The following is a 22,655-nucleotide window of genomic DNA, read 5'->3' as shown; positions in this document are numbered from 1 at the left end:
TTGCGGCTTAAAATAGTGATTGCCCTCTCGTGTCCAGTGCTATTCTTTTAAAGACAACGAGGCATAGAGGAGAGAGTAACGCAAAATAATAGATACGGTGACGATAATTTTAAAACTACACGGAATACACACTTTTTTATAAAAACACAAGCCTCGGATGTTTTCTGATTAACCAAAATAAAAAAAGTCTCAATCTCTAAATATTGATTCTAAAACTGAAACAACCCGAGTCTAAATTTTGCCATGAAATTAGGACATTCCAGGATATGAGTTTCTTTACAATGATTTTTAAAAGGAAATTCCTCTTGAAATGTAATCGAGGAATAACAATATATCGAATTATTGCACAAAAATAGTACTCATTTCTTGCATCTCTTACGTACCATGTGGGAATATTGTGATTATTATTAAACATCTACTGTTGATAAACTTGCATTACATTATCAACTCCGCCATTTTAAAGGCAACGTTTTCAAAAAAGCGTGGACATGTGATGAGAAAATTTAATTTTTAATAAAATGTTTTGGCTTCTTTCGGAGATACGAGGTCAGACACAAACTAATACATGATGAATTCATTATTCACACTAGGTGGAAGGTTTTCTATACGCTCAGGGGACATATTTGTAATTGCCTTATTTTGATCTCTATTTCCGCGTAAGTTTCTTACATAAAACATTCAATATTCCTTTGACTGGAACTGCGTGTATTTAATGGAAAATGTCTTATATTAATACACAACGTTTGCCTGTTATCTTTCCTCCAAGTTATGACTGGAAATACCGAACTAGACCAAAATCCAACCTTACAAAAGAGATGGTTTTTTTCTCAAAATTGCTCAAATTTGAAAAAAAAATACAAAGGTAAAAAAAATTGTTTATCTGTCTGTGACAGGCAAAGTGAAAGTGTTCTTTTTCCTTTGAAGTTTTCAAGAAATACATGTCTCAAATTTTAATCGACAAAGAAGACGTTTCCACGTGAATAACAGTAACTCAAAGATGATTTTATGACTCCGCTATTTCTCCAGAAAATGTTCACAACTTTTTTTACTAAACAATGTGCGCTACACACAACAACAGCAATCCCCGTCAAGAAGAAGCAAATTTACAGTTACAGGAGAGCAAACCATGAAGCAGACTAGCTCTATTTATAAGGGAGATACAAATTTAGTCATTGTAAACTTTTATTTAGTCATAAGTAAAGCTATATAATAATAGTTGCATTCTGTCTGTGAAAAAGTCATGAAACAGCAATCCTATGATAATTTTCCAAAGTAAAACATGGCACTAACTGGAGAGCTACCTAATAAAATATTTCGAAACTTTGAAGCTGGACGATTAACTCTTCGTTTATTGTAAGTATATTTCATATGCATAGTTATGTTACATTGATAATGCGTTGCATTAATATTTTAAGTGTCATTGATAAATAAATATTGCTTGGTTTCCAATAAAAGTTTTAACTTTTGGTGAACAGCACGTGTTTTTGATTTAGTCGTAACAGTGACAGTTGTGAAACTGTGGTACAAAAAAAAATAGTTTATTGAGAACCAAGATGAAGGCTGCGTAATTGATTTCCTTCCAGCTCTGTCGTTGTTTATAGCATGCTGTCATTCTTAAATTTCTTGTCTCAGATCACGTGACTATGGGTATTAGTTTGCCGAGAGATCCCTCTTTCTGCCATCAACATGATGAGACCTTCATCGCTATTTATTATCGCATATTATTTTTAATGTCGATCATTTAATTTCCCTGATTGTGCATCAAATGAGCCATATATTTAATGAAATTTTGTAATAAATCCACAATATTTTACTTATTGTCCACAATGCTTGTCAATGATGCTTTTTTTTACATATAGACGTTATAAATACATAAAAAAACCCACAAACTGCAATATCTGGCTTAGTGTCCACCAAATGCTGCATTTCAGTGAATATAAATTTCAAAATGTTAGATAATACTGCATAATGTAATTTTCCTCTGATTGTCTACCAAATGCTCCATTTTTGAGCCTATAATATTTGATATTGCGTAATAAAAGCATATTATTTCACTTATTATCCACCAAATGCTCAATTTTGTGTATAAAGATGTTTTAAATATAAAAAAATTCCGGTAAAGTAACTATTTCACTTAGTGTCCATCAAATGCTGCATTCTTGTTTATATAAATTTTGAAATGTTAGATTATATCGCCACATGCAATTTTTGTCTGATTGTCCACGAGATGCTGAATTTTTGTTCAAATAAGTTTTAAATTACGACATAATACCGCAAAATGTAATTTTCCTCAGATTGTCTACTAAACGCTTCATTTTTGTGCCTATAATTTTTGATTCTATGTAATAAAACCTCATTTTTTCACTTAGTGTCCACCAAATGCTTCATTTTTGTTCATATAAATTTTAAAATGTTAGATAATACGGCATAATATATTTTTTCTCTGATTGTCTACCAAATGCTCCATTTTTTAGCCTATAATATTCGATATTGCGTAATAAAATCTTGTTTTTTCGTCATTGCCCACGAAATGCTCAATTTCTTATACAGAGATGTTTTAAATATAAATAAATTCCGGTAACGTCCACTATTTCACTTAGTGTCTACCAAATGCTGCATTTTCGCTCATACAAATTTTATGATATTAGATAGTACGGCAAAATGAAATTTTCCTCAGATTGTCTACCAAATGCTTTATTATGTAATAAAAGCACACTATTTCACTTACTGTCGACCAAATGCTCTATTTTTGTTTATATTAATTTTGAAATGTTACATTATTCTGCAACATGCAATTTTTGTCTGATTGTCCACCAAGTGCTGCATTTTTGCGCCTATAATTTTTAAAATCGTCTTATAACGCCGCAATCTATTACCCATTGTCCACCAAATGCTGCATTTTTGTTTATATAAATTTTAAATTATTAGATAGTACCGCAAAATATAATTTTGCTCAGATTGTGTACCAAATGCTTCATTATGTAATAAAAGCATATTATTTCACTTATTGTTCACCAAATACTCCATTTTTATATATATGGACGTTTTAAATATAAAACAATCCCGGCAAGGTACACTACTTCACTTATTGTCGACCAAATGCTCCATTTTCGTTTATATATATTTTGAAATTTTAGATTATACCGCAACATGCAATTTTTGTCTGATATAATTTTTAAAATTTTCTTATAACGCCGCAATCTATCACCCATTGTCCACCAAATTCTGCATTTTTGTCATATAATTTTTAAATTATTAGATTGGACTGCAAAATGTAATTTTCCTCAGATTGTCTACCAAATGTTTCATTTTTGTGCCTTTAATTTTTGATTCTATGTAGTAAAACCCCATTTTTTCACTTAGTGGCCACCAAATGCTGCATTTTTGTTAATATAAATTTTAAAATGTTAGATAATACCGCATAATATAATTTTTCTCTGAATGTCTACCAAATGCTCCATTTTTGAGCCTATAATATTTGATATTGCATAATAAAAGCATATTATTTCACTTATTGTCCATCAAATGCTCATTTTTTGTACATATGGATGTTTTAAATATAAAAAAATCCCGGCAAAGTGCATTATTTCACTTAATGTTCACCAAATGCTGCATTTTTGTTTATATATATATTTTGAAATATTAGATTATACTGCAACGTGCAATTTTCATCTGATTATCCATCACATGCTGCTTCTTTGTGTCTATAGTTTTTAAAATTGTGTTATAACGCCCCAATTGTCCACCAAATGCTGCATTTTTGTTCATATAAATTTCAAAATATTAGATAGTGCCGCAAAATGTAGATTTCTTCAGATTTTTTACGAAATGCCTCATTATGTATTAAAAGCACATTATTTCACTTATTGTCCACCAAATGGTCCATTTTTGTGCATATAGACGTTTTAAAGATAAAAAAATGGTGGCAAAGTACACTATTTCACTTATTGTCCACCAAATGCTGCATTTTTTGTTTATACAAATTTTCAAATGTTAGATTATACCACCAAATGTAATTTTCTTCAGATTGTCTACCAAATGCTTCATTTTTGTGCATATGATTTCGGAACTTGTGTAATAAAACCACATTTTTTCACTTAGTGTCCACCAAATGCTGCATGTTTGTTCATATCAATTTTAAACAAGAAGCCCTGGGGGCTCTAAGAATTTTCGCTCGCTACCAAAATATTTGATGACAATCTACTAATTCGTTGTGTTATCGTGCCAAACACTCGAAGAGTTTTGGTGCATAAAGCTCTGAAGATAAAGCACACAAGTGACATTATATCTTATAACAACCGCAAACAAAACGCAATGTGTCATAATAAACTCACATTTTAAAAGAAATTGCTAACAAAAAATACAGCCTATCATTCATGGTTGAAAGTCTTGCGGTTGAGACGTTTATGGTCTTAAACGGCATTAGTTGACAAAAAATCAAAAATTTGATGACCAACATGTCGCCATTATGTTCAGCATACCTTTTTTGTTAAGTGTGCCAACTTTTGTCCAATTTTGGCCTGAAACATCATTTAGATGATTTCCCAGTACTTAGGGAGCTTGGGTACGAAGTTTTAATCTGTGACGTTAATTGACCATTTGGGACAGGGTTAGTTAGTCAGTTATACCATCAATACTATCCTCCTCTCAGATGAACGTGAAATCCCAGGGTCGACTTTTTCTCAAAAAATGCTCCGAAAGAAAAAAACGACGGTTTTAAAGAATTTCCTACGCCTTCGGGCGCGGAAATTCAAAAATGTTAGATAATACCGCATGTTGTAATTTTTCTCTGATTGTCTACCAAATGCTCCATTTTTGTGCCTATTATTTCTGACACATCTGACAAATTAACCATACATATAATTTCTGACTTTGTGTAAAAATTATGGTTTTATTACACAATGTCAGAAAATTAAACCAGGAAGTGTGCAAAATAGAAACACGTAGAGCTGAAGGACTACAAACCACTCACCAAAGCTACCATAAACAGCACAAAATAAAAATACTCCCTCTTTTACGACACTAGGCACTGGTCCAATTAGTGAAAAGTGTGGTGTTCTCAGCAAGAAAACAACTTACTACAATAAATCACAACTGGGAAGGGATCCCAATACTCCCTCCAATGTGTTGCCTAGGAACAGCAATAACATTATGGCTTCCTTCGAAATGTCTTCTGTGCATCTAAGAAACATGAACTACTGCATAGAATTAATGCATAAAAAATTAAAGAAGACTATTTTTCTTGGTTCGGTGGGGCATGTTCCTTCACTAACGTCAACAAGTAAAACCAATTTGAAGTAGAGTGTTCGTTGCCCATTACAATTTTTCATCATTATGGTTTGTACAATTATCGTAAGAAAAGATACCATGTAATCTTCCAATCTCCGATACCAACACAACATCACCAACCTTGAAGGAGCGTTTATAGTTCCGAAATTTTATTCCTTGTTCTAAATATTGTAAATAGCCGTTTCGCCGTATAAAACAATAAATGCTGTATGCATGGCTTTTGAAAATGCGGAAATTCGACAATAAGACGCGTCTTTTTGCGCGTTTAATTTTAATTGTTGAGGCAATGGTGAGATGTTCCAGATTGGCATGTATTTTTTACCTAGGCAAGCGATACTTTTTTGGAAACAAAAATTTCGAGTTCAGCCTAGGTAAAAAATATTTTGCTATCTGGAACTTCTTACCATAGCCCACTTAGTGTCTTTTTTTCCTTCCATTTCGATGGTCTTTTTTTTGTCCATAATATTTAGTTTGAGAAGAGAGAAAAATGTCATTTAGTTAACATTTGTCAAGATCCAGTTTAAAACCGTGCTGATAAATAAATTGTATACTACAAAAATTAGAAAGGAATTCAACGTGACAGCAAGATCTCTGTCATTTGTTACTTGTAGCTTGAAGTTCGTACGTGGTTTAGTGTAATCCAGTTTTGACCGGCGGACGGACAACGCCAATTATTACAGAGACTAAACTAGTGACTCGGCGGTATATATCCAAGATTGAGCGCTTTAATTAAAAAAAAATCCAATGATATAAGCAATAGACTGTGGCTACATCTTTAACCTAAAGCATTGTCAAAACAGTTTTATTAAGTTTAATTTTAAAAAATTATTACACACTGACCGTATTTTTATAATTATTCTCTTTGTTGTATCGCAGTTTTTTATTAAAATATTTAACAGTTAAATGGATAAAATATTTGAGATCCTCACCAAAATTATAATAAAGTGTGAAATTTTCAAGACAATAATGCATATAAATAATCTGTTATAGCGGTTTGTTTAATAATTTTGATTTGGTTTTTTTTTTAAAGTTACGCTTGTAAGCGTTTGACAAAGCAGGACCTTTTGAATGTCAAACAAGTTACTGCATTTTAATTTACCTATACTGAGTTGTAGATAAGAAAAATATTGGTATATCAAAAGTTTTAAAAACATGAAATAAAAGTACAGGCTACGCAGCTAATGTTACTCCGTTTAAATTTATTTCGTGGAAAAGTTTAAATGTTTAAAGCCATGGCCTATTTAAATAAAAATATAGCCTAGCTACGTTACAAAATTAACTGTAGAATCTACATTCAACAAGTTTGGTCAATAAAAAGTAAATGTATTTTGGTAGAGTTTAACATAGATAGCGCGCCATTTGAAAATAATCAAAAAAGAAACAATGAAATTGGTTAGAACAACATAATACAGTTGGCTTAGTTAGTTAAATATGTTTTGCTTCCGCATGATCAACGTTTTAAACCAAAATCTTAATATTTGATTTGCTTAACATTTATACATGATTTAAAAAACCGTGATGACACGCTCATATTAACATGTCAAATTTATCAAAAACAAATATTATGAAAGTAAAGGTCTTAAAACGTAAAAAGGTCAGAACAAGTTTCCAGTTCTAACGATTATTAAAGGTCTTAAAACGTAAAAAGGTCAGAACAAGTTTCCAGTTCTAACGATTATCCTATCAAAGACTATCACATTTTCCCGATTATTAACTTAAGGGGTAGTTTCAAGTAATAGACATAATACAAGGCTTTGGAAGGTCTTAGACCTAAAAAAAGTAGCATGTGGGTGCCTAATAGATAAATATAAAAACACTCAATAAGTATCATAGCAAAACAGGTTATTAAACAAAACCCAGCAGAATAGGTTAGAATACGCCCAGCATAAATGTATAAAAGTATATATTTTCAAGTGGAAGCTCTAAGAAAATAACGGGAATGTTAATATTTTTTTTTACCGTATTGTAATATTTAGACACTGTTTAAGGCGAATTTAATTCCCATTTATTGGTACCAGGCTTCCATGAAAGTAAAAATATATATATAAATATATATATATATATATATATATATATATATATATATATATATATATATATATATATATATATATATATATATATATATATATATATATATATATATATATATATATATATATATATATATATATATATATATATATATATATATATATATATATATATATATATATATATATATATATATATATATATATATTATTATTATTATTATTATATACTGTATTGTTTAGGCACATATGCGTTGTATATTGAGCATTTTTTTGAGATTTTTCTAGAGACTTCTGTAAATATCCTTGAAGAGTAAAGCCGTAGTGAAGAACATATTAAAAAATACCAGGTTTATCCTTCGATATTTTTTAAATGGGAAAAAACTAAACGCCGCCGCAAACACAGACAAAAACAAGCACACGTAATTCAACAATTGACATGTAATACACAAATAATTTTATTTACGCATACATTGTTTATTGTTTAAGGGCATTTAAAGAATAAAACATTCCTCTAAAACTTAAAATCAAATTAATTAGTCATTTTTGCTGCACTCTCTTTGGTTTTTCGGTGTTTAGTCGTTTCATCTAAGGCATGCTTTTTATCAGAATATGTTCTATAAAAAATCAGGTAAGATTACACGTTAAAAATATGCCTAGCAGAAACATAAAAATCTTGCTTAGATTGGACATTATCTGTATATTTTCATGTTTATATTATATAGATATATATGTATATATGTATATATCGAATTTATATATCAATTATTAAATGTTTATCAATCCCTACCATGTTTTCTTTGTTCCGATTATCCTTGTCTCGATTGCTTGCCGACAAGTTAGCTATTTGTTACCGTGATTATTAATGAAGAAATTACATTACTGTAATTTTGAGTTTAAGGCTTAATAACTTGGAAACGGGTAAAAATAATTGACGTCATCTATTGCTTTTTATATATTTTGTATGTTAAAATGAAAATATTCTCGCGTCTTTTAGCCATATCTGTTATAATAATACAAAGACTGTGTGTGTGTCTGATTATCTACAAGTTTTGAAGCAACAACACTTTTTGTCTTTGATTCGTCATTAGTGCGCATTTTTTCACCATAGTGTGTATGGAAATCTTTCACCCTTAGCACGCTTCGAATATTGCACTCCGGTTTCCGCCTGCGCGGAATGGTCCGCCTTATCGAAACCAGCCCTTAGCCAGTAGTATAGATCTACTACATGTGCCTCATGTTTGATACATATTTTACATCTCTACACCTACCCCATCTTTCATATTCAATGTAAATCAAACGATGGCAGTAACAGTTTTCAGCACGTATACGTTTTTCGGCGTCTTTATGGAGGAGCTTAACCATCGTCATGAAATTAAATCGCGAATTTTAGGAGCTCGGAACTTCAGATGCAATCGAGTGTTCGAAGATCATCTCGTCATGCATTGGTTGTAACTTCTCTTACGTGTTTGTTTTTTAACTTGCAAGTCATAAAACAAAGGAGAAAATGTTATTGAAGAGTAAAAATCTTGTAGCAAGACATAGGCGGCACAAAAAGGGTGATCAGAATTTTATACTGAGGCAATCATATAATATGTTTTAAAGTTTATACATCAATAAATTTTCCACAAAAGATTCAATTATCTTATTTTCCCCAGCGTTGGCAAGCTTGACTCTCAACATCACACTGGTAGGTTTTCTACTTTGTTGTTTATCACATATAAGTAATCTTCGCAATGTGACCCCAGTGTTTAAGATTAATTTTAGACAAAGTATAGGATTAATTTTAGACAAAGTATAACTTTCGGACGCACAGATGGGTTAAAAAGAATGTTCTGCTTTTATTAGCGTTGTGATATCATCCCTTCTCATTTTAAAATGAGGATGCATCATGGCCTTATCAAGGTTCCTAGGTTTACGCAATAAATCCATTTTGTACTCACTTTGCCTTCGCTAGGTCGGCTACCCAGCGGAACCCTGTTGCATTTAGTTTCGTAGTGGTAGTGTGTTTGTTAGTGAACTGTTGTCATAACACAAATACGTTCAGTAACCTCCCATTTTAAAGAAACTAAAATGGCGTTGCTTACTTCGATTTTCATCTTAAATTCCCTGTCGAAGAAATATCGTTTACAGCCGCGATATTGGTTCATACAAGCGGACAACACGTCTATTACAAACTTCGAAACCAGACCGTACGGTGCCAACGGAAAATAAGAAACCACATCTTATAAATAGTCAATAGTAAAACGCAACTGGGCATCAAATCATGGATGAGATGAACGTCCAGAGGTTTCCCTACAAAAAGCGTATCTAGCCAAAACAGGACTTGCTGAAGAGTTTATACTCGCACCATCTTTTTGCCCATAGACCACAACATTATACAAAAATGCAGTTTTTGTGCAAGTATCGAAAATCATTTCTTTTTTCAATATAATTGTTAGAAATTTATCACGATAAATACAACTACATATAATGTCATTTATTTGTTTCAAACTGCTGTATGACACGATAAAAGTCGACTTTTTTACAAATACAAAAAGACCACATACCTTTTCTGTGCCAATCCTTCGTTGTTTACGTTTTACTGGTTGCTATGAAAAGTATATTGGAAAACGGAACAAATATAACACAAACATATACTCGACAATACTTCATATGATAATAAAGTGCTGTTTGGAAGCCTGCTAACAACTGCATGCGTGTTGATCACCTTATCGGCATTCGTAATTTCGATAATGATCTATTTATTGACGTGAATTCGGCCGATATGTCAAAAAATTTGCACTTTTCACACATTAATGTGTTAAAGCACAACGTTCGTGTGATCGATGAAAAGTATTTTTACATTTCACCAAAACAGGACCACAACACCACATCAGCCACCACGCAATCATCAAGACATCAGCCCCCACAACCAGGATCGCCACCTCTACCACTACCAACACATTTAACCTCCACCTCCTCCTCTCTCTTACCACTACAATTGGCACCACCAGCACGAATAGGGACAACGGTGACTAGTAATGCTGAAAGCTGGATTTGAAGACCTAAAATTTAAATCAGCAAGTTGCATTAGCCGAACTGAGTAATCAATTGGTTCATACGAGTAACAACTTCTTTAAAAATCAGTGTTTTCATTGAAACTGATTGACCGATAGGAATCGAGACTGCAATCAGGTTGATGGACTTCTTACACAACATTTTCTTGTTGCTGTGGTGTGATAAAAAACCGGAAGAAAAGCTATGTGAAAACTATGGGGTTAGACTTGCGAGTTGTAGCAATGAAAATCCAAAAATCAAATCAAAATAATCGGACAAACCAGCATTTGTATTGAAATTGCTTGCGTGACAATATTCCTTCTATTGACCAACAATAATTCAGGTTCACATTGTTATGTTTTCTTGTAATTTTCGTCAAATATTTGCACTAACAAGGCATAGATAATAGCACTACCACTAATGCCAATACAGCCACTACTACCACCAGCGCCACCACCACTGCAACCACAACCACCACAACAACCGCCACCACAACCACACAAAAGTTCAAAAAATACGCTGATATGAATACTGCTGGTTTAAGAAATAGAACTGTAATTTGTGTTTTAATGACCAACGAATTAAAAAACATATTTTCTTCTATTGTTTTTTTCTTGTACTTACTTAAAGATTAATGAGGATGAGGTGACTAAACACCAACTTGCAATGACAATCTTAAGACGGATGGTTGTGAAGAGGTAGAAGTTTTACCCTCACCTTAAAAATACAGATAAAGTACACAAGACATGAAACTGAGTACCACCATCATTAAATAAGGAAGTAGCATATTTTACTTGAATTGAGTAACATCTTTTCAAAATCAAGTTCCCCTCCTAAATAACTGAGATATTATAATAAGTTTTAACACGAGCTTTCACATTCTTGCTCCTAAACAAAACACAAGAAAATTACATAGCTTTCTTCTTGGGAATTTTAAATATGTGTCAATTTACTATCGATGGAATGATACAAACAAAAGAGGTGAAGACAAAACTATCGATGGAATGATACAAACAAAAGAGGTGAAGACAAAAGTATCGATGGAATGATACAAACAAAAGAGATGAAGACAAAAGACGTTAGTAAAGTGTTTCTATTAACGAAAAAAATCCAATCAAAGGAAAATAATGATCCTGTCATCCGGGGAAAATTTCGAAGTTGAGCTTCATTCCAGAAAAAGTTTCTAAACTTAAACTACTTTAACGTACTAACATGGGTGTGGATTAAAACCTTATTACTGCGCTATTAACTTTAAAACATAATATAATTCTGCCATACAGAGGGGAAGTTAGATTACCCAAGTTAGAAATTACAAAGTTTACTGGTGACTGTACAAAATGGTTAGGTTTTTATGAAAGTTTTGAATCCTCGATTCATAAGTCACAATTTATTTAAGGTGCTATTTAGAAGGAGACGCTTTAAATTTTATATCTGGATTATCTCTTACTAACGAAAATTACGAAGAAGCATTGAAGCTATTGTCCAACAGATTTGGAGATCCACAAGTAATTATAAACTCACACATGCACGAATTATTGAAGATGAAAATAGTTTATAACGATCGCGACTTAACAGCTCTTCGACGACTCTGCGATGATATGGGTATTGAAGGAAATGACTATGGCTCTTTACTCAATCCGATTATTATGGAACGATTGCCGCACGAATTTAAATTGACTGTTTCCAGGAATCTGAAACAAAAGGTCTGGGATATTGACAAACTCCTCGAACTAATAAATGACGAGTTAAAAGCTAGAGAAAATTGCATCGTACCGAATCTTACCGTTAACTCACACAGAACAGAAAAGGATCCTAGTAACGACGTAGGTAAGAAACGTTTTGATTTTTCGCATCCATACGAGCCCAATTCGGGCGCGACTTTGTCATCTGAATACAGGGCCAAGGAGAAATGCGTATTTTGTGAAGGTTGTCATTGGTCTGACAAGTGTCCAGTCATTACGGATGTGGCGTCTAGAAAGGAGTGTCTAAAAAAATCATATTGTTTTTTGCACTTTGTTTTCAAATAAACAAGAAAAAGGGTGATTCCCCGGGCACGGAAAAAAACTGTCACAGGTTACGCATCAAAACCACGTGCAAAACAATTCATACAACGTGTTTTTGCAAACTGCGGATGTCATGCTCAAAAATCCAAACACCGACCAAAGCGTACAAATTCAGGTTTTGTTCGATGTGGGTTCCCAGAGGACACACATCTCTGATCGCGCTCGAAGAATGTTGAATTTAAAGACAGAGATCACGGAATAAATTAATATCTCTACTTTCAGTAATCGCAATGTTATTTCTAAAACTGCTGACTGTGTTAAATTATTAGACACGAGACAAAAACACCATTTCATTTAGCGTACTTTGGGTCCCAACAATTTGTTTACTAATTAAATCGCAACCCGTAAATTTGCAAAAAAAATTTACAGATTTGAAAAAGACTGATTTTGCTTCTTCGGGAGTTGGAAACGAAATTGACTTACTGATCAGATCGGATGTGTAGTGGAATATAGTTACCGGGAAGATTCACAGGAGTGTGGAAAGTAGTTTGGTCGCCATAGAAACAAAATTCAGATGGGTTTTGAGCGGAGTGCATGAGTCTGTGAGAGGGTGTGAAAAGAACAAAATATCGACAAATAATTTGGATCATACCTTGCGTGTTGATTGTTGTGAGAGGGAAACTGACATTCTTGATAAGCAGTTGAACAAATTTTGGGAATTAGATAGTATTGGGATTTCAATAAATGAAAAATCTTGTAAGATCTCGTTTTTGATAAGATAAAAAAGAATAAAGATAGTCGTTATGAGTTAGCCTTGCCGTTTAAAGAAAATCATTCCTTATTGCCAGATAATTTTAAAGTCAGCCAAAAACGCTTATTAAAATTACACAATCGCTTGAAAAACAACCTGTCGCTTCTAGTTGATGACTACAATATTTTTAAGGAACAAATGAAATTGGGTTGAACCGGTACGCGATGTTGGGACGCCTGGAGAAACACATTACTTGCCACACCACGCTGTTTTACGTGACGATAAAAGCACGAAAAAAAATGAGAATAGTTTTTGACACTTCCGCGAAAATTAACCACGAGTCGCCCAGTCTAAACGACATACTGTACAAGGGTCCTCAGCTAACGCCGCAACTGTATGATATCCTTTTGCGATTCAGATCACATCCTATAGTTTTGATAGCCGATATAGAAAAAGCATTTCTATAAATTGCGATCAAAGAAACAGATCGTAACTTTTTGAGGTTTGACGATATCCTTGCCGAACAACCCACGATCGTTAGAATTCGATTCGCCCGTTTAGTGTTTGGATTGACGCGTTCACCACTTTGTTTGAACGGTACTATTCGAAATCACGTGAGTCAGCATGAATTTGACCCACTGTTTGCTCAAAAGGTTGTAAGGTCGTTTTTAGTCGACGATTTTATTGGCGGTCACGTAAATGATCAAGAAGGTGTAAAGTTGTTTAAAGAGCCTAAACTCCGATTTATAGAAGGGGATTTTTATCTTCGTATATGGCACACATATAATGAAAATGTTCGAAAGTATATAAATCATATCACCAACTTAACCGCGCCTCCCCAAACTAATAGTAAAATTTTTGAACTTGTTTGGAATGAACAGACCGATAAATTATGTTTTGACTTTTCAGAATTACTGGAGTTGGCAAAAGCGTTAAAACATACTAACAGAAATATATTAAAGATTTTGTCTTTGTTCTACGATCCTGTGGGACTCATTCAACCAATTTAGATTAGCATGAAAATTTGACGCCGAAAATATGTGAGAGGAACCTAAGTTGGGATGATGATGTTGACGTTGAATTAAAGGCGAGTTGGGAGAGCATCCTGAAGGAGATGGAGGATGTGGGAGTTGTTGAGGTTGGTCGTAAGATTGAGCATAGTGACAAGGATGATGAAGTTGTAAACAGGGAAATACATGGACTTAGTAATGCCAGTCAGCAGGGATATGGAGCTTGTGTTTACGTTAGGTCCGAATGGAGATCTGGGAAAATTACTATTATGTTACTAACTTCTAAATCGAGGGTAGCACCGTTAAAATCAATAACTATGCCTGTTTGGAATTACTAGGAAATTTTTTGTTGTCTCGTCTTGTAAAATCTGTTGTTGTCGCGTTGGAGAAAGAACTTTTTTTTGATAAAATTTTATTTTGGACTGATTCAACTATCAATCTCTGATGGATAAAGGAGTTCGTACCGTTTGTTGAAAACCGTTTGAAAGAGATTAGAAATAACAGTGGCGCTGGTAACTGGAATTATGTCAATACTGAAAAAATCCAGCAGATCTCATCACTCGATGGGGAATCACCACTTTAAATTTGGCAGAAAACAATATTTGGTGGGAGGGGCCAACGTTTTTGTGCGCGAAAGAATACCAGCTGCCACAGATAAAATATCATGATTTATCACTTGAGCATTCAAATGAGCTGAAAAGAAGTAAACAAGTAGTGTTGCATAATTCTACCGACATAATTAGTATCAACAATGTAACCAATTGTGATAAGTACTCTAAATTCACACGATTGGTCAGAATTACCGCATGGATGTTAAGGTTCATTGAGAACATTAAAAGAAAAAAAGAAGACGGAATTTTGGAGCATATTCTACGATCTTGTGAAATAGTCTCTGCGGAAGAGCTTTTATTGAAAGCCGACCAGGAGAAGTTCAAGTTGGCAAATATGATAACACAGGAAAAGATGTTATATTTTTTATCGACGAAAAAGGTTTATTACGTTGCAGGGGTCGACTTGTAAACGCACCGTTACCCGTTGAAACGATATCGCCTATACTGCTCATCCAAGATCACTCGTTAACTAAGATAATCATTATGGATATTCACTGCAAGCTAAAACACATCTCTCAAAAAACAAACACTTACCGAATTTCGACAGAGTTCTTGCAAAAAAAAAAAGTGCTCGTAGTTTAGTGCGAATTTTGTTACACCAGTGTCTTTATGTAAGCGTAAGCGTTTGAAACCACAAACTTTTCGTTACCCTGAGATTTCCCCACCATTACCAGGTTACAGACTCAGTGACGCTAGAGCTTTCGCCGCAGTAGGAAAAGACAATTTTGAACCTCTGTACGTTAAAAACAATTACAACAATGCCAATGAAAGACCAGTTATGAATAAAGCGTGGGTAACCTTGTGCACCTGCGCATCGAGCAGAGATTTGGTGTTAGATGTAGTTCCTAGGCCCGATTCGTCATCATTTATTAGTAGCTTTCGAAGATTCATTTCAAGATGAGGTTGTTCAGATCATATCATCTCAGACAATGGTAGTAGTAATTTTGTTTTACGTGATACGCAAACTTATATTTCAAATCTAAAAATAAATTGGCATTTTTAACCCTGTGCACAGTACAAAGGAGCTATTAAGAAATGATTTAAGGTCAACTACACTCTTATTTAAAGAGGTGCAAACAGTTTTGTATGAGATCTTCCACTGACGTACGAGTATCCTACCGAGTTTGAAAGTTGTTTGTCGCCAAACCATATGCTTCTTGGACGTAGACTTAACTTGTCTTCTAATTCTACCACCATTAAATCACACGAAGAATTGAACCTTGCCCATCACAGCACCGAAATAAGTCAGATCGTTGAACACTTTTGGAATCATTGGGGCAAGGAGTAGGTAGTAAACTTAAGAGAATCACACCGATCGCTTCATAACAGTAAGGACAACCCGCAAATTAAGTTCAATGACGTTGTTTTAATTCATGAAAAGAAAGTACCGAAGTCGCGTTGGAAAATCGGTAAAGTTATCGACCTTCATAAAGGACGTGATGGACAGATTCGAGGAGGTTTAGTTAAAACCCAAACCGCAGAGTTGAAGAGAGCTGTGAACAAATTATATTCTGTCGAATGAAAAAAGTCGATGTTGAGGTACGACCTCAAAGAAATGCGAAAGTAATAGGAGAGATACGACGAAGAGATGTTGCACAACACAATAAATGTTGCACAACTGTTTCGATGTTGCACAAAAAGTGTTGCCGAGATTGACAAATTTCTAATTTGTTCTGTGTTGCAGCTTGATGCAGAATTATTACTAAGCAATAGTGCGTCATTTTTGTTGAATATTTATTGTGAAAATTTTGGTTCTGTAAAATAAACCTTGTACTAAACAACAACAACAAACTTAAAAATAAAAATAGCCGCTGCTACTTCGTTTTCAAAAGAAAGGTTTATGCAAAAAGTCCAACAATATAAGATTTTATATGATAAATTTGATTCCGACAAAGTAAAAAAGTAACAGGGATGAATGGCCACTTGGTGTAACCAACTTGGGGCATCAGGACCTCATGTGTCTACGGAGTGCCATATTTCCGTGGTATTCCGGGAGTTTATCAAGTATGCCATAAAAGTTCCAAAAAACCTACCTTGATGACCCTGTTAGTGTGGGTTGGAAAGGGCGCTGTACTACCGGAACATTCAGGTCAATTTTTCCTCCCATTGTGCGACCACAGCATTAGGCATCTGTGCAAAGCACATGACGGGCTCGGTACCCCTCATCAACTCAATTTTTAAATTCCATGTCTATTACCACATGCAGGAAAATTTAAGCCATGACCAAATTTCAGAAGGTACTGCAATATGCTAGAACTCCAGTGAACTTCGCTGTAATGCACCACGTGTACATGTTGCCCTCTGATATGAACCTGCTTATGGGTAGGATTTTGGGATATAATAGTAATATTTTGATTGCCCCTGCAAGTGCGATGATTGGTATCAGGCTTGACCTGAATAACAACCCTATTGTGCAGCATGCCACGCCTCCTATACATACCATACCAACTACACCTCCAAAGCATGCCATCAGACATTTGGCATCTGCCAAATCGCCCCCTAGTCATACCACACCTATTACACCTCCCATACACACGGCAGATATACAGGTACATGTCACGCCCCATATACCTGAACATCCCCCACAAAATCAACAGCAGGATACCAAGGCCTCATCAACCACCATAGGAGTAGGCATCATTCTGGCCTATATATGGTTGAAATAGGCTTATTTGACGTATAGCACGACAAGACAAGCAGCTCCCGCGATGGCCATATACAGATGTTTTGCCGCATATTTCACGATGGTTGACGCTACCCTCAGAAAGAACGAGAGTACCGTACCGATGATGAAATTTCACTTCACCATCTACGGTTAAAGGTATGGAAAGGGTACCAGGGTAAGCAGTAATACGAGAGGCAATTTTTGACACAAGGCCGTTGGCACTGGCAAAACGTTTTAGCTGTAAAATGAGATGGGAATCGCACGACACTACCTCTTTTTCAACTAGAGCAGTTTAAGGAGCGTTGCAAACATGGCAGAAGTAGGCATTGGTGTCTGACAACTCCTCGCTTTCGAAGAAATTATCTAAGGAAGATTGTAACGTAGGGTGCAGAGAAAGTTGGATGCATGGTGCTATAACTTCTGAGGAGCTGGTAATATGACATGAATTGCAAGTGGTTGATGTCTTGATGCCAATACTAAAAAGACTTCCAAGAAATGGAAAGTCTAATGACAGACCAGGTAGGAGATATTCAAGAACCTCGGGGACGTCGTGCTGAGCAAAGATATTAAATGCACTTACCTTCGCAGCTGAGATATGATGTTTCATAGCACGCAAAAAATGGGAGGGATCAACTGGGCTTCTAGAAACAGCCAAACTTTGAAGAACACCTACAAATGCTTCGTCTAACTTTGAGGTTGTTTTGCTGACAGAAATGGCTTCTTTAACTTTTGGAAGGTTATAAAAACATTGCATAACATGTGTTTCCCAAGTTTTTTAGACCGCTATTCCTAAAATCAGGGTTAGATGGCAATGCGACTGTTGTTTTGGAAGACCTTGTAGCAACTTTTGTGTGATTTGCGGATGATTTCTCAGGGGTTTTTGATTTCTTACATTCCATATTTGTAACAGAAGAAACTTCAGGAATGATTGGGGCCTTTTCAGGCTCAACCCAAGTGGTAGAATTTCGAGACATCCAGATGTAAAAAGAAGCACTCATGGAGTTAAAAGTTACGGATTTTAATAGGGAACGTAAAGGCTTGTTAGGGAAACCAAGGCGACGAAAACAGGCCCTTACTGATTCTGAACAGAAACCCCTTGCACCCACCTCAATGGCAAAGAAATGCACGATCCATCCATTGTTTTTCATAGCATAACAAAGTGAAGAATATTTGCTAAGCTTTCGTTTGTGCCAATATTCCGTGTTCTCTTCACATGGACAAGTCAGTTCTAACATAATTAGTTTTGGAAGAACTGGATATTAATAAAACGTCTGGGCGTAGTTGTGTTATTGCAATGTATGGTGGAACAACTAAAACGGAATCTAAATCTGACAGTATTTTCCAATCGGAAGCAAGGTGAAGAAGGCCTGGACACTTTGTATGCCTCTTCTTAGATGGTGATTGACCGGCCGGAATGAAATTAATTTTGTTGCACTGAAAACCTTAAGAGGTTCATATGATACCAAAAACTCTTTTAATGCCTTAACCAAAACTATTAAAACCAAGTCATGACGGTATGTGTATCTACCCTGCGTAAGGGAGGTCCTACAGGCACCCAATATGTGAGAGACATTTGAGGATGGTTTTTTGCACAGAATGCAACTTTTGTTTTTCTCAATTCCCCATCTCACAAGATTGGTTGGAGAGGGAAGGGTGTCGTAGGTTGCCCCTATACAAAAGGAAGTCAGACATTGTGGCAGTGAAAGAATTGTTCTCCAAGATAAATCATTTTTCACATAAGAGCACCATTTCATACAATTGCCTTGCAAATGCAACTGTACAGCTCTGGCATGGTAAATATCTTCTTCATTTTCTTCAATGATATTGGAAACAAGCTTTCGGTAAACATAAGTGCCTTTTGGTGGTATATTTTTGTGGTCTAAGAGTCCTAAGCCAGCTCGACCAGTCTGATGCAAACCTAAAATCCTTTTGAAATTGAGCTGACTATCCGCCGAAAGAACTGCCTCACTAACTTTCCAATTTCCAGCTTTCAAATCTGGTACGCACTTAGACACACAAGGGTTGACAGAATCTCTTAGTAACAGATGTGCACTGATTTTGGCAGATTTGAGAACAGATGCAAGACTTTTCAGGGGAAGAGGACAAGGCGATGTCGAGGAATATAAGGAAATGTTGGAAATTGAATGATGTAGTTTTAACCATTTCCTAATGAAAACAGAAAATCTTTGCTCTAGTTTTGTGATAGTAAATAGAGAAACTTCATAAATTAATAATGGCCAGCGGATTCTGGGAATTAACAGATGGCGTAAAAACCAAACCTTATGGACCCCTTTATGAAAGGACCTGTCTATAGCCATAAGTTTGTCTTCGGCATCATTTAGAAATTCTTGTATTGCAGCAGAATCAGACAAGAAAGAGTTTATTGTTCTGCCTAAAAACCTAATTGGATTAGAATGAATGGATGGAATTTTTTCGCTGCCAACTGTAAACGGTGAGCTTTGGACGACTTTTCCCTTATCAATAACAATGCTGCGTGATTTAGAAGGCCTAAACGACATGCCTACCCAATCAAGAGCTGTTGTACACCTGTTTAATAAATTTTGAGTACTTGGAATTGACGTGGACATTAAGAACATATCATCCATAAAAGCTGGTCTGGGATTTTGTTTTTAATACCTTCAGTATCAATAAGGTGGAGGGTAACGCACACATACTCAATAATAAGGTTTATAGCTGCAAGAAATAGTATAATGGAAAGTGTACAGCCGATAAAAATTCCCCTACAGTGTTGATGCCAACTGGAAGGAGCAGAAGCCGAAAAAGACTTACTCCACAGGCTGTCGTAGTATAGCTGTATGAGCCTTATCCATGATTCTGGTACACCATAGCGTCTGAGATTGTAAAGGTACTGGTACACCATAGCGTCTTGGATTGTAAAGATGGCGCTGCGGTGTACGGACGAATTTCCGCATCAATAGCAATGGGGTCTGCCTTGTAGTCAACGGTCCTCAATATCTCTATTTGCCACAGCCCGCGTCTCCTTAGCCCTGGCCAGGCAAATCATGCAACTTTTCGTTAAAGTATTGCCCATAATTTTAACTTGTGCGGGGGTAATAGCTGTTTACATATGCAACAACATCTAATATCTATTTTATTGTTTTTGGTGGCTATTCCGAGACATATTGGTTACCCTTGGCTATATTTTCACTTGCCCACATAGGTTGCGTATTGGTGTGCATGTTTTGATGCCAATACTAAAAAGACTTCCAAGAAATGGAAAGTCTAATGACAGATCAGGTAGGAGATATTCAAGAACCTCAAGGACGTCTTGCTGGGCAAAGATATTAAACGCACCTCCCTTCACAGCCGAGATATGATGTTTCATAGCATGCAGAAAATGGGAGGGGTCAACTGGACTTCTAGAAACAGCCAAACTTTGAAGAACACCTACAAATGCTTCGCCTAACTTTAAATAAATACATTATTGGTCAACTTTATGTGTTAAACTTGTAAAGCATGCTCAAAAACCAAATATATATGAGGAGAATACCTGAGATCATGCTGATAATTCTAATTGGTTTGAATACCGAAAATGATGATTTACTGCTTCTCTCTTCAATAATAACCTTGGAAATTTTACAAAAACACTACCCAAAGGCCTGACCACATTCGTTAGGTCCATTATGTTTGTTTATTAAGCAATTGCCATTCAAACGTATGAGCGTTCAAGGTAATAAATTCAAGGTAATAAATTAAATTGTAACTGTGTTGCCCTATGGCTTGGTAATTATAAAGCAAATCCGATATTTGGTGCAACTCAAGATGGAAAAGTTGTCCATTATGATGATTTGGGAATACTTGAAGTTAATTGTAGTACAAAGATCTAAATCCTAAGAATATCTGCTTTATGTCAAAAAATCCATGCATTGTTTATGATCAAGAAACAGATGCCATACATTTAAATAAGAATCATTCTTACTATAACCAGGTTGAAATACAATTGGCTTTGACTACTAAAACATGGTGTGACTGTGCATTGGAAAACAATTGAAGAACGAGCTATAAAATTTATTTCGAACAGATATTGCCACAACTTATTAGAAAATACAAAAAAGATAAAAACATTCATGCCCATACATAACATCTAACATATTGTTTATATATGTGAGTTAATTTATATTACGGAGATTTTTTTATTATTGGATCCTAGAAGTTTGAAAGCAAAGCACTGACAGTGATAATTTGATTTAATGAACCCATCATACTGACTGAAATTCCTCTATCAAACTCGTGGTAACATTTAAGTCTCTGTATCAATTAGCTCCATATGTTGACTCCGAACTACCTCTTTATCTGTAAGTTAATCCCGTCCGGCTAAAACGCATGGTATAATCAATTCTACATTTAAAAGTTCTAAATATTTTGAAATTGTAAAGCCTCCATTAGCCATAATACTATCTCCAGATTCCCATAAAGCAGGATCCAACAATCCACTTTTAGTAACAATTTCCTTGTCTGAGATTCCACCAGGATAAGTGGAGGAAATAAAAGTAAAGGTAGTCCTGTATAAAAATTACACATTTAATCAGACCCAAGTATATAACCAACAAATTTATACTTTCTTGAAGGTTAGTGCTTGTGTTGTTCTTTAATTTTAAGTTGTATTGTATTTTCTCCAGTCATTCAATGTATTTTGTAGTGTTTCACTTTCTTTGATATAATAGAGCATTCTCACTTTCAAGTTTTATTGTTTTGTGCTCACCAGGTTTTTTTTTCAATATCATCTTGTTCTACAAGGACCATCTAACCTAACATCAGAACCTATAGGAACAACAACACGCCATCTTAGTGTGCAAACGCCTCGTACACAAATAATAGTATTGCATAACAAGTGTTTAAAGAACTTCCTAACAAAAGTGAGCAAAAGATTCATCACACTTTTTAAAATTTTTGACAATGAAAGGATGAAGAGCCATAGAAGAGTCAAAAAGAAGAGCCATAAAAAATCCAAACAAGACAAACTAACAAAAGGTAGCTATTGATTCTCCGATCAACCTGAAGATATAACTCTTTCAATTAAAACAATATCAGAATCAAAATCAACCAAATAGAATAAAGCATCCAAGCAATTAAGAAATGAAAAAAAAAAAACAATGCGCGTAGCTATCAAGAGTAAAATCAAAAAAGTGAAAATTACATTTGTCTATGAAAATGATATATCTGGGTTAAATAAAGTACCCAATTTATTTCAACTGGCATTCATTGTTGTTGTGATGTAGCTACATGTCTTTAT

General features: G+C 34.8%; 1 protein-coding gene across 1 annotated transcript; it reads left to right on the top strand.

Annotated features, from left to right (window-relative positions):
* Nucleotides 1-14,569: 14,569 nt before the first annotated feature.
* On the top strand, nucleotides 14,570-15,637 carry LOC130642371 (uncharacterized). The gene is made up of 4 exons (XM_057449457.1): nucleotides 14,570-14,585; nucleotides 14,676-15,060; nucleotides 15,132-15,303; nucleotides 15,353-15,637. Exons 1-4 carry the CDS (start codon nucleotides 14,570-14,572, stop codon nucleotides 15,635-15,637), a joined length of 858 nt encoding a protein of 285 aa, XP_057305440.1.
* The last annotated feature ends 7,018 nt before the right edge of the window (nucleotides 15,638-22,655 follow it).

The sequence above is a fragment of the Hydractinia symbiolongicarpus genome, chromosome 4, assembly GCF_029227915.1.
Source record: "Hydractinia symbiolongicarpus strain clone_291-10 chromosome 4, HSymV2.1, whole genome shotgun sequence".
Lineage (NCBI taxonomy): Eukaryota > Metazoa > Cnidaria > Hydrozoa > Anthoathecata > Hydractiniidae > Hydractinia > Hydractinia symbiolongicarpus.
This window is presented reverse-complemented; position numbering and strand designations above follow the sequence as displayed.